Source organism: Carassius auratus, chromosome 17 (assembly GCF_003368295.1).
Source record: "Carassius auratus strain Wakin chromosome 17, ASM336829v1, whole genome shotgun sequence".
Lineage (NCBI taxonomy): Eukaryota > Metazoa > Chordata > Actinopteri > Cypriniformes > Cyprinidae > Carassius > Carassius auratus.
The window spans coordinates 8537549-8551564 of NC_039259.1; the positions used below are offsets into that span (position 1 = coordinate 8537549).

The 14016-nt window shown below is 37.5% G+C and overlaps 1 protein-coding gene across 1 annotated transcript; it reads left to right on the top strand.

Annotated features, from left to right (window-relative positions):
- Positions 1-7851: 7851 nt before the first annotated feature.
- Positions 7852-13915, top strand: LOC113117143 (neuroblast differentiation-associated protein AHNAK-like). The gene is made up of 5 exons (XM_026285587.1): positions 7852-7956; positions 9499-9547; positions 9892-10003; positions 10114-10247; positions 10332-13915. Exons 2-5 carry the CDS (start codon positions 9542-9544, stop codon positions 13809-13811), a joined length of 3732 nt encoding a protein of 1243 aa, XP_026141372.1. The 5' UTR covers positions 7852-7956; positions 9499-9541; the 3' UTR covers positions 13812-13915.
- Positions 13916-14016: the final 101 nt, after the last annotated feature.

A 14016-nucleotide genomic window follows, 5' to 3' on the forward strand; every position in this document is an offset into this window, starting at 1 on the left:
TTTTTATATCTAAAAAGAAGAACCCCCCCCCCCCCCCCCCCAAAAAAAAACAACAACAACAAAAGAATTTTCATGCGAGGTACAATTTAAACACCTTTAACTATACACAGAGACCACATCTGAAGAAAGTTCAATACTGCTATCTCTTCATCATTAACACATGCTTGTGCACTATCTGTGAAAAAAAACAATGGTTTTTTTTTTCTGTCCTCTTTGTCCTGAGCTGTGCAGTTCTATTGCGATACAAATACCTGAATGAGAAGGTGGAGTGGTGGCATTCTTTGAGGTGTGCTCACGACGCTCAATCCCTGCCGCACCTAGTTTAAAAGGATACTATGTGCCATGTCTAAAACCACAAGTATATATATGGGATATACATTGATTTTAGAGCCTCAGTTTATGTGTGAATGTCCTGGCTACATGAAAATGCTAGAACAATCCACACATACAATATGAAATCTCTATAAGCAATAATAAGTTTACAATCTGGAACACAGACACATTTTATCTTAAAGCAGTCAAGAAAGTGTTCATTCTCGTCTACCTCAGAGTACCCTGAATTTGACCTTGACCCCTGTGCGGTCACTGAGTCTCCGTGGCAGAACAAAGACCTTATGCTGTCACTACATATAGACTTTGTATTATTTTTTGCAGTGAGTCATTCATTGGTTTAGACAGTACGAGACTATGACTATGAAGAACTATAATTACTAGGACGAAACACTTACCTCACTTTAATGAACCTGCTTTAAGTAGTCCATTTCAGGGATGGCAAGTCAAATATGTTTACCTTTATCCCACTTGAGGATAAAGATATGAAAATGTGAAATCTGAATTTCTGGGAGACAGATTATTGTCTATTTGTTGACAAAAAAATAATAATCATGTTTTGCAGATCGCCCATGTAAATGCAGGAGCCATTTAGTTTTTTCTGCTGTTTTTTATACAAAAGGACTTATGCTTAAAATGATGAAAATTATGTCAAAATCACAAACAATTGTTTTTTTTTTTTTTTTGTGAGATACTGAGATAAAATATAGTCATGTCTACTTAATATTTAATTAGAAACTATAAAACTCACCAGAGCTGGTGGCATTGTTAAACCCAGAAGGTGAAACATGGAAAGAGGACCTTCAGCAAGAAAACTGACTTGGATATTGCCTGTTTTTATAAATATTTTTTTATAAATATCTGACTCTGTTGACAAAAAGTTGCACATTTCTTTCAAATTAACTTAATTTGAAGACATAGAATCCAGTTTTATTTAAAAGTATGCATTTATATTGTTGTTTATCTAAAGTCTTTTGTAATCTGTATGATGTATTAAATTGTCGTCTGAGGGTCAGAACATAATGTAAACTGGATAAACAGTTTGTTACTTAGAAATTAACTTGTGTACCCTGAACTATTCGTGGCATTTTTTTTGTTGCATCTTTATTGTTAGTATTTCTAAAACAATGAGTATGTCAAAACCAGATCAGTGGTATCTGAAGCATTCAGTACTGAGCTGATGGTGGTGTGTGCAATGACAAAAATGTGTTTTGCACAATTTAAACTAGCAGTTGCTCAACCACATTTCAAAGCACAGCATAGTTCCACAGCGACAGCAGTAAACAAAAGACCTAAAAACCTCCCAACTTGGACCAACCTGAGTAAAAATGCTCTTTTTGCACTCCTCTAGTGTGCAGAACTCCTTTAGACACCTGTTTCTCTGTCAGCACGAAGACAACTTTCATTCCTGTGTTTTTGCTTCCACCACTATGAGGTTCTTTCTTAATTAATAATGAGGCCTTAACATGTTTATGGCTAGAGGAGAGCTTTTGTTTCCTGGTTGCTGGTTGACTATTTCATTACAGAGATACAATGAAAGAAACAAGTTCGTACCTGAAGCCCAGACGCTAAGACTTAGATGTAACACGAATAAATAAAAGTCAAAGACTCAACTCCAAAGTTCTCCCTTAAGGCAAAAGCACTGCTCTTGTCCCAACATGTGCACAAGCTCAATACCACAGTCAGTCTTCATGCACTATGCTAAGCACACAAGGTGCTTTCCTCTCTCAAACACTTTCTTTTGAGGTTTGGTAATATATCAGTGGATTTCATGACAGTGCAGTCAATAGCAGCTTTGCTGAGTACACAGTGAAAATGGCTCAAATGAGGGTCATAAATGGGTGAATCACCCATTCTTCATAAATGAAGAATGGGTGATTCTTCAGGTAGATGCACTTTTGACTAGACTACTTGAAATGATGAAGAATTAAACTTGACACTACATTTTACTTTGTGTGTAATGGTTTAGTTTTTGGCGAAAACATTGGCTAAGCCATAGCTGAAAAATACTGAAATTAAAATAAAAGAAATCATTCATTTATGAATTAAACTAACAAATCTTCTCTAAGATCATGATGAAAAAAAAAACTGTTTTAAAATATAAAATGCTTGGTGTGATGCTATGCTAGCAGTATGTTAAAAAATTCACATATAAATATAAAAGTTTTACACAGAAGAGTTAAGTAGAATTAATGAACAGTAAAAGTTCTCTTTGTGAATAAGTGGAATCTTTTCTGGGAGCGTCCTAGGCTTTTTCGCGCTGATGGCTTGCACCCCACCAGAGTCAGAGCAGAACTCCTGTCGATCAACATCTCCAGGACACTTCGCTCCATATGACTAGCAGGCCAATTCTCAAATAACTACTACGATGACTTTTGTTCTACCTCCTTAAATGATAAAAGTACTTGCACTGTCCAATCTATGAAGACTTTATCTGTTCCCCGAATAATGAGGAAAAGATATAAATTTAATGTAAGATCTAGAAATAATCTGATCGTGATTAAACCAGAAAAATGTAAAATAAATGAACAAAAAATATTTTTTAAGTTTGGGCTCATAAACATTAGATCACGCACACACAAAGCAGTTATTGTAAATGAAATGATCACAGATAATAGTTTTGATGTACTCGGCTTGACTGAGACCTGGCTAAAACCAAATGATTATTTTGGTCTAAATAAGTCTACTCCACCAAACTACTGTTATAAGCATGAGCCCCGTCAGACTGGTCGTGGAGGAGGTGTTGCAACAATTTATAGTAATATTCTCAAGTTAGCCAGAAAACAGGATACAGGTTTAAATAATTTGAAATACTTCTGCTTATGTTACACTGTCAGATATGCAAAGGAAATCTATTGTGTCTCTTGCTCCGGCTACTGTGTACAGACCACCAGGGCCGTATGCAGAATTCCTAAAAGAATTTGCAGATTTCCTCTCAGACCGTTTGGTTACCATTGATAAAGCGCTAATTGTTGGATATTTTAACATTCACATTGATATTACAAATGATGCTTTAGGACTTGCGTTTACTGACCTAATATACTTTATTTAGAGTCAAGCAAAATGTCACCGGGCCCACTCATCGTTTTAATCATACACTAGATTTAATTATATCACATGGAATCGATCTTACTGAGATAGATATCGTACCTCAAAGTGATGATGTTACAGACCATTTCCTTGTATCATGATATTAACTATATGACTCAGTGTTACCGTCTGGACAGAACTATTGTTCCAGTCACTAAAGACAGATTCACAAATAACCTGCCTGATCTATCTCAACTGCTATGTGTAGCCAAAAATACACACGAACTAGACGAAATGACTGGCAACATGGGCACTATTTTCTCTAATACATTAGAAGCTTTTGCCCCCATCAAACTGAAAAAGGTTAAAGAGAAACGTACTGTGCCATGGTACAATAGTAATACTCCCTCTCTCAAGAAAGAAACTCGTAGTCTTGAACGCAAATGGATAAAAACTAACTCGGATGTTTTTAGAATTGCTTGGAAAAACAGTATGTCCAGCTATAGACAGGACCTAAAAACTGCCAGGGCTGAGCATATCCACAAACCAATTGAAAATAACTAAAACAATCCAAGGTCTTTATTTAGCACAGTGGCTAGATTAACAAATAACCAGACACCACCAGAATTACATAATCCCTCACAGTTTAATAGTAATGACTTTATGAATTTCTTCACTGATAAAATAGATAACATCAGAAATACAATAAGATTTAGATTCTACAGCGTCTAACACTTCAGTTTCATCCATCGCACCCAAAGATAAACTGCAGTCTTCTCAATATTAACTTGTCATTATCTTTAGGTCAAGTCCCAAAGCCATTCAAGATGGTGGTTATCAAGCCTCTTATTAAGAAACCACAACTAGATCCTAGTGAACTGGAAAATTATAGCCCTATTTCAAATCTTCCATTTATGTGAAATTTTTTTGAAGAAGTTGTGTCTGCTCAGTTGTGCTCCTTCCTGCTCCTTCCTTTTCAGTCAGGTTTCAGGCCCCACCATAGCACAGAAACTGCACTTGTTAAAATTACAAATGACCTGCTTCTTGCGTCAGATCAAGGCTGCATCTCATTTCTAGTCTTACTTGATCTTAGTGCTGCGTTCGACACCATAGATCATGACATACTCATAGAGCGATCACAAAACTATGCAGGTATTCAAGGGCAGGCTTTAAGATGGTTTAGATCCTACCTGTCCGATCGCTACCATTTTGACTGTTTAAATTGGGAGTCATCTCAACTATATATCTTAATGAGACCAGATGAAACTTCTAAATTATCTAAGCTAACAGTGCGTGATAAAAATGTAAAAGATTGGATGACCAATCATTTTCTCCTATTAAATTCAGATAAGACAGAGATAATGGATCAATAAACAGTACACAGAATCTCATAGATTACAATTTGCAACTAGATGGATGTACTGTTACTTCCTCTACAGTCAAAAATCTGGGTGTTAAATTAGACAGCAACTTGTCTAATTTGGAAACCATATTTCCCATATTACAAAAACTGCATTCTTCCATCTTAGAAACATTGCCAAGCTACGAAACAAGTTACCTGTTTCTGATGCAGAAAAGCTAGTTCATGCATTCATGACCTCTAGACTGGACTAATGTAATGCACTTCTAGGTGGTTGTCCTGCATCCTCAAACAAGCTACAGGTTGTGCCAAATGCAGCAGCTAGAGTCCTTACCAGGTCAAGAAAATATGATCATATTACCCCAATTCTACACTTTCTGCACTGGCTACCTATTAAGTTCCGTATCAGTAACAAAATATTATTACTTCCCTATAAGTCCCTTAACGGTTTAGCTCCTTTGTACCTGACTAGCCTTCTGCCACGTTACAATCCATCACGTACCTAGGATATCAAAGTCCACTAAAGGAGGTACAGCTTTTTTGCATTTGGCTCCCAAACTCTGGAATAGCCTTCCTGATAATGTTTGGGGTTCAGTCACACTCTCTCTGTTTAAATCTAGATTAAAAACACATCTCTTTTGCCAAGCATTCAAATAATGCATTTCCAAATTTTGGACTGCAGTTATATTATTCTTTAGTTTGGGTTTAAAACGAAATAATTTTACTTGGTTGGAACAGCAGCTACGCTAATTATGTCTCCATTTGTTTTTCTGTTTTGCCACGGGAATTACATCCCGTGGCAATGTAAAATCTCTATGTATTCATAAACTTTTACCTTTGTACTGAACTGTAAACATTAACAATTGCAGAACAGATTAGTGTCCAAGGAGTGAAATCACATTCTCTCTGTGAACAAATACCAACTAACCCTGTATTGTGAAGGTGAGTGGTTACTCATTTGCATTGACAGTCTCTTCTTGTAACTGTAACAATTCATAGAAACTATTTTCTGCCATAAATATTGGCTAAGTGCTCCATTACTGCTGCCAAGAGCTTAAGGTTCCAAGCTGGGTGATAGTATTACTTTTTACTAAGAAATGTGACTGCACTACAGTTAATAATAATAATAAAAAAAACTCTTACAGTAATGTCTTTATTGTATACCAGAATGGCAAATCATTACAGAACAACAAATTAACACCTTACATTTACACCTTGATGACTTCATGATAGACTCAAACTTTCAGTATTGTTCAGCCAGACAGCAGTTTCCTGTTGGACGTTTGGTGGTTAATTTAACTGAATATGCCTCAGTAGTGCTGAGAAATATGAACAAGGACTTCTGAAATACATTTGTGGGTGTTGAATTAACATTAAAGGGATCATTTACCTAAAATGTTTCTCACACTCATGTCGTCCCAAACCTGTGTGACTTTGTGTGGAACACAAAAGAATATATTCCGAAGAATCTACTTTTTTGGCAGTACAATGAAAGTCACTCAGGTGCAAATATTTTTTTTTTCAAAACACAGTATCTTCTTGATACATAGAATAAGGTCAGATTTCATATTTCTGGGTGAACTATCCCTCTACTTAAACTATTAAAACACAACCAGCTGAAAGCTTTCTGTAGTGCAGTCGTTCTCCCCCTTTTTTGGCCAGCACCCCCACTACCTATTATTCAGGTCCCTCACCGCCACCCATCAAATAAAACAGTCTAATTGTCTTCACAGACTTTTGAAGTTGATTATTGTTTTGTGTATATAATGAGGACTGTTATTATATTATTATATATTATATTAACAGTAGCATTGAAATGTATGGGGTCATTACTTTTTTAAGAAATTAATTCAAGGGCCCATTAAATTGACGAAAAATAATACATTTTTTAAATAAATGATTTGAAAATAAGAACAATAACATACATTTTTCAGAGTTTCTATCCTTGTTGATGATTTTGATTATATCTCAAGCTTGCTTGTTGGTGCATTGTGGATACTCAGACATTTCTTGGATGAATTCATGTTTTTAAACAAAGTGACGTGACATTTAGCCAAGTATGGGGACCCATACTCAGAATTCGTGCTCTGCATTTAACCCATCCAAAGTGCACACACACAGAGCAGTGAACACACACACACCCAGAGCAGTGGGCAGCCATTTATGCTGCGGTACCCGGGGAGCAGTTGGGGGTTCAGTGCCTTGCTCAAGAGCATATAAGTCGTGTTATCGCCGGCCCAAGATTCGAACCCACGACCCTAGGGTAAGGAGTCATACTCTCTAACCACTAGGCCACAACTTCCTACACAAGCATGCACACACACAACACACAAGCTCGCAAATAACATACAGATCGCACACACAGAAACATTCAAGAGTGCAGAAAATTAACATACTACTGTGAATAATCATTTAAAAATGGAAAAGTTACAGCATTTCCTTCGTATTTATTCATATTAAACTGTGCTTATTAAACCTTTATTTCAGTATTTTGTATTTATTTTTCATTTAAAAGAACAGAATTTTGTGAAAAACACCCCCGCAAGAACACTGAATGCCCACATTGAGAAACTCTACTGTAGCGCTATGCATTCATATGGGTTTCAGAAAAAACTTAAGGGTGTGTGGCACAAGACTGTAAGGCCAAACCCTTGCAAACAAAACAAAAAAGACACCCTTTAGTTTTTCTCATAAGATGTTTTTAAGGAAAAATCATGGCTCCCACAAAATTACAACTTTGCTCCCCACAAATATTAAATATTTGGCCACATGCTTGGCTAGAAACGAGCTCAATTGGCTCAGCATAGCTTAAATATGACCGCTTTATAATGTGGAAACCAACAAATGAAAGTTTTTGGGACTGACTGATCAAATCGCTGTTGCTTTGGCAATTCTGAACTGAAGCTCTCTGTGACGTAGAAAACATACAAATAAAAAAACACATCATAATCCAAATAAAATATATAAAAAAAAGCATTTAACTTGTAACTTGTAACATGTAAATGTATAGGCACTTTTAAACTACTCTCTGTGTCTGTAGTTTCGGTGTGTGTTGTGTGTGTATGTGTGTGTGTGTGTGGTTGGTTGTCATGCTGTTGCTGCAGAACCTGTTTGGTGGCTCCACATGTATTTATCTGACAGAAACCCCATGACAGAGAGAATGATAGTCATATCCACCTGGAGTTTAGAGGTGTCAGCATCAACGGCTACAGATACACTCACATTAACCACATTGGGTAAGTGACTCACTCTGACTAGTGCTTAAATAAATCACACAGAATCGGAAACAACATCATAGTGCAAATTATCATCCTGCCTCATCTAATGGGAACTGATAAATTCACTAACTTGTAGAATATAGAGGTTTGTCATGTCAAATCATTGAAACAGCTCCTTTAATATCTGGTTTAATATTTGTGTTTGATGTTCGCTTTGTTGTTGTAAATGTGAGTCTATTGAGGTTTCAGTGATTAATACTAGTTGTAAATTGAAAACGTTTTGATGAGCTGAAATTTTCATGCATCATGTTCACATTATAAATATGAGGAATAACTTACGATATGACTTTTGAAAGCAGTGATGTTTTTTCTTTGTTAGCATCAGATGATGATGCAAGTCTTTGGGAAACTGTTGTGATTGTGGGTAAAACTGAAACATTAGATGATTCCCACTGCTGATTAAACTTAATGCTTTACTGAGCAGAGTAATTCTATTGTTCTGATCTTGACGGGGAAAACTTAACTTTATTGTCAAGACAATCTGAGCCTTCTAATCGCAGTCTAAATAATGTGCTTTAGAGAGAACACACAGAACAAAAATGGAAGACATATATAGAGGGTTAAACAGCCAAGAGATATACAGAGTGATCTTGTATTTATCTCCTCATCTTTCTTTCATCTGAACAAACTGGTTCGCCTCATTCTCCGCAGTCCATCCATTCCTAAAACATTCCTGACACAAACCACACATACACAATCTGTTACAATGACAGACTACCAAGTTAAAAAGCATTTTATTTTGAGTTAAACTAGAAGGTTTTTTAATAATCTCAAATCTGAAAAATTGGGCATGTAGAGGCTGTAATTTGCATACTGTGTGCATGGTTCCTGCAATTAGTATCCTGCTATTTTATTTACTTCACTTTTTAACAAACACATTCTCACTACGAGATCTGGTGAATGTGATTAACTGCATTACAACCGATTACATCTGTCTTTGAAAGACTGGAGTCGTTTCCTGACTTTTCCTTGCCACTTCCCTTTTCTGTTCTTACATTCAATATTTGTTAATTTTACGTATTATTTACTGATTTGATTAAAAATAGTAATTCTATCAATTTATTCATTTTTAAAAACATGTAACAGTGGTGCTTAGATTTGCTTTATTACCAAGCAAATACAATACAATACTACTAAAATGATGCAATATAGATGTAACAAGAGTCTCAAAGAGAGTGGGAAGAAGCTGAAAAGGAAGCAAGGAAGTAACCGCACACCCATGCACTTATTTTATGGAGTAAAGATGATATGACGATTGCTTGAAACATGAGCAGGTCTAAAACTGGCCTTACATTCAAATTACAATTAGTCATTGTACTTCCATTGTATGTTCCTAAAAATACTAAAATGCAATGTTTTGTTGAATGGCTTTAGGTCAGTCATCTTCCTTGGAAATTTTAAATGTAGCCTACTTTTTTAGATGAAAATATAATACAGAATAGAGTTCTAAAATGTAATGATAAAGATTACTTCAAGTCTTGTTGCTTTTTGTTTTGGCAGACCTCCTGAAAACTGGTATTCATGACATGTCAGAAGTGAAGACATGATGGTAGGTACCCTCTCACCAAAATAACAATTTAAAGATTCTGGTAATTTTTTAACATTTTTAACAGAGTTGCACACAAAAAATATTCCTAACACCCGACAGGCATAGTCAGATTTGTTTAGCCAATCAGAAGGGCGTGTCTGACTCAATGGTAAAGTCTGCTGAAAGTTTCAACATGGTTAACAATAGTTTACAACACCTTGCATTTCACACATTCATTATACCTCTGATTACATCTTTGCCATGGCATAACATATAATTTTTACTTTTGCAAATAATATTATGTATTTATGAGATTACAAACAAAACCCTAATGTATGGTAGTAAGTCACCTTGTTCATGTGCAGAATGGAGAAACAAAGATTCATGCCCTCTCAGAGTCTTTAACTTTGGAGGACAAAGAAAAAGGAGGGGTTGACATCTCAGGAATCACAAATCCAGCAATCAGCCTGAAGGAAGGTAAAGAACTTAAATGTATCCTATATGCTGCCTCAATCATACAACAAGCATACGTAATGATAGTAATAGATTCTGTAACGTACCTTATTTTCTCTTTTTGTCCTTTGCAGAAGATCAGCTTGTTGCTGCAACCGTTCATCTGGATCACCTCAGTAAAGATGAAGTGCTAAAATTGATCAGAATACTCGAGCCCTATGACAAGAACCTTGAACTAAAGACGGCAAAAGATCTGAAAGCAGGACTGGTAAGCAACCTTGAGAACTAAAGAAAAAGCAAAAATAGAGAATAATTGAGTCTCATCATGACTTCATCTCATCTTCCTCTTTAGTCTCTAGGTGATCTTCGACTGAACAGTGAGCCAGGACTTCGAGCACCAGGTGTTCAGGTTAATGGGCTAAATGGACAGATAAATGCCCCAAGCCTTAAGGGTGGCATCTCAACGCCAACAGTAAATGCAGAAATGCCACAGATTGGGCTAAAGCATGCCACACCTAACTTCAGCAGCCCAGGGTTCAAAAAGCCAACTTTTGGCTTGTCTGCACCAAATCTCGAAGGAGCAGGTTTGGATGGTACATTCGAAGCACCTGATGTCAGTGTCTCTACCCCTGCACTTAACACCCCAGATGTTTCTGTTAATGTGGACAAACCTGAACTGAATACTAAAACACCTAAGTTTAAAATGCCCACCTTCAGTATACATGGTAAAAAACCAAAGGTTGATGGTGATGTGAATCTAACCACCCAAAACGTAAATGCGGACCTAAAAACCCCTGATCTAAATCTGTCAGCCCCAAAGATTAATGGAGAAATTGGGACCCCTGACTTAGACATGACCTCACCAAAAGCTGAATTCAGTAGTCCTAACCTGGACATCGAAACACCAAAAGCTAATATCGAAGCCCCTTCTGGCAAGATAAAATTTCCTAAATTCAAGAAAGCTAAAACTACAAAAATGAAAGTTCCACAGGCGAGTGTTGATGCAAATCTTTCTGCTTCAAAGGTAAATGCAGATATCAATGCACCAAATGTTGACATTGATCTGCCAAGAGCCAACCTTGAAGCTCCAGATGTAGATATTCAAACTCCTGATGTTGATATAATTGCTCCCTCTGGGAAAACAAAGCGGCCAAAATTTAAGAAACACACATTTGGCAAGAAGGTTAAAGCACCAGAGGCTGGCTTAGATGCCAGTGTCTCAACACCTGATTTAAGTCTCTCTGCACCAAAGATAGATGGAGATATCAGCATCCCAAAAGGAAATGTCAATTTACCGTGCACTGATGTTGATGTAAAAGCACCAGACATTAATGCTCCGACTGCAAAGCACAAGTTCTCAACTTTTAAAATGCCAAAGCTAAACTTACATAAATCAAAGCTGAAAACTCCAGATATAAATGCAGGGACACATGCACCAGACTTGGACATGTCAGCTCCTGGGATAGATATGAATCTGCCAAAAGCTGAACTGGAAGGACCAAATCTAGATGTCAAGGCACCAAACCTCAATCTCTCTGCTCCAAATGTAGACATTAAAACTCCAGCTGCTGATGTGACGGCACCAGATATTGGCATAGAAGCTCCATCTGCAAAGTTAAAGAAACCCCATGTTAAATTGCCTAAAATAAATCTATCTGGGCCAAAAATGAAAGGTCCAGATGTAGATCTCAATGCAAAGGCAGATCTCCATGGACCAGACTTAGACCTGAAAGATCCAGATTTCAGTCTTTCAGCACCCAAAGTTGATGGCAAACTTAATGCTCCAGATCTGGATCTGAACTTGCCCAATGCTAATGTCAAAAGTCCAAATGTAGACCTTGAAGCCCCAGACATTTACATTGATGCCCCCTCTAGCAAAGCCAAGGTACCTCACTTTAAGATGCCTAAATTTGGTCTTTCTGGACCCCGGGTTAAAACACCAAAACTAGATGCACCTGATGGTGATGTAAACTTGCCCACAGCAGAACTCAAAGGACCTAATGTAGATGTTAAAGCACCTAATCTTAGTGTTTCAACACCTAAAGTTAAAGGTGACATTTCTGCTCCTTCTTTAGACCTTGGTTTACCAAAAGCCGACTTAAATGCTCCAAGTGCAAACATTGGGGGAAATCTAAAGTCTCAAAATCTCAATCTCTCCACGCCAGATGTAGACCTAGACTTGCCTAAAGCAGAGCTTGAAGGACCTGATGGTACCCTTAAAGTCCCAGATGTTGACTGTTCTGGAAAATATAAAATGCCACATTTAAATTTGCCAAAAATGAATTTGACTGGGCCTAAGCTGGATGCTAATGCAGATCTAGATCGCGCAGTTCCCAAACTCAAAGGAGAATTAAATTCACCTAGTGTTGACTTAAATCTTCCCAAAGCTGAGGTCAGTGTGCCTAATGTAAATGCATCTTTACCAAAAGCTGAGGTCAGTGTTCCCAATGTAGATTTTAAATCCCCAGACTTAGATACTCCATCTGGTAAGCTCAAAATGATTACGTTTAAGAAACCAAAAGCTGACCTTTCCGGTCCAAAAGTGAAGACACCAGAGATTGACTTTGATACAGAAGCTCCTGATCTCAGCCTCTCAGCTCCAACAGTTAATGCGGATGTCAAAGTGCCAGATGCTGATATAAACCTTCCCAAAGCAGATGTTGACATCAATGCTCCCAAAGGAAAGCTGAAATTCCCAACACTCAAAAAGTTTAACCTGTCTGGTCCAAACGTCAAATCTCCTGATGTTGACATTGCTGCTGATGTAAATGGACCAGACCTTAACCTATCTTCGCCTGAGGTTGGTACTCCTGACCTTGATGTGAGTCTTCCAAAAGCTGGAGTTGATGTAGATGTACCCACAGCAGATGTTGACATCAATGCTCCTAAAGGAAAGTTTAAATTCCCAACACTCAAAAAGTTTAATCTGTCTGGTCCAAAAGCCAAATCTCCTGATGTTAACATTGCTGCTGATGTAAATGGACCAGACCTGAACCTATCTGCGCCTGAGGTTGGTACTCCTAATCTTGATGTGAGTCTACCAAAAGCTGGGGTTGATGTTGATGTCCCCACAGCAGATGTTGACATCAATGCTCCCAAAGGAAAGTTGAAATTCCCAACCATGAAAAAGTTTAACCTGTCCAGTCCAAAAGTCAAATCTCCTGATGTTGACATTGCTGCTGATGTAAGTGGACCAGATCTGAACTTATCTGCACCTGGGGTTGGTACTCCTGATGTTGACGTGAGTCTCCCAAATGCTGGGGTTGATGTCGATGATCCAGGCATTAACGCTGAAGCTGACGGCTCCAAGCTTAAGGTAAAATGGCCCTTCAAATGGAGAAAATCTGCTGAACCAAAGGATGTGGATTTTAACATTAAAGCACCAGAAGTAGATGGTACCACTGCAGAAATGAAACTCCCCCAAAATATACCATTGTTCAAGTCTCACCGACTACCTGACAGCAACATTGACAGTATCTTACAAAAACTCAATGGAGCGGTTGACCTCAGTACTGATCCTACAAAAACAACTAATGGCGCAGTTACCTCTGTCTCCTCAGTCAAGACAAATCTTAAAGCTATTTCTCCGTCTGTTGGGATCAATGGACAGACAGCTAGTGTAGATATCCGGGAAAGGCTGAGATTGTCTAATGCGCGTACTACAAGCACAGATTCAGAACCAAGCAGCCCTACAAAAGTGAGTAGAGGAACATTTAAAGTCACAAAGCCTGATGCTGATAAGGACTACCCAGTAATTGATACAACTAGCAATGAAGATGACGCCAAGATTGCCCTCAGCTTGAACAACATGCTTGGTTTGCCAACAGATTGAACCTTAAATAAAACCCAAGACCCTTGTTAGTGTACTTCCACACCCACTGCAAAGAGCATATGTAAAATAATATGTAAAAAAAAAAAAAAAAAAGATCAACTCCAGCTGTTTACTTTTAAAATCGGAAGAGTATTGAGGAGAATTATAGAATTTGACAGAGGTACATATTTTTATATTCAGTTACAAATATAATTGTATAAAGTTC

Bases quoted from the DNA above. Each gene is read 5' to 3' on its own strand.
- LOC113117143 (XM_026285587.1), top strand. The intron at 10,004-10,113 runs GTAAAGAACTTA...TGTCCTTTGCAG, and splicing joins AGCAATCAGCCTGAAGGAAG to AAGATCAGCTTGTTGCTGCA. The intron at 10,248-10,331 runs GTAAGCAACCTT...CTTCCTCTTTAG, and splicing joins AAGATCTGAAAGCAGGACTG to TCTCTAGGTGATCTTCGACT.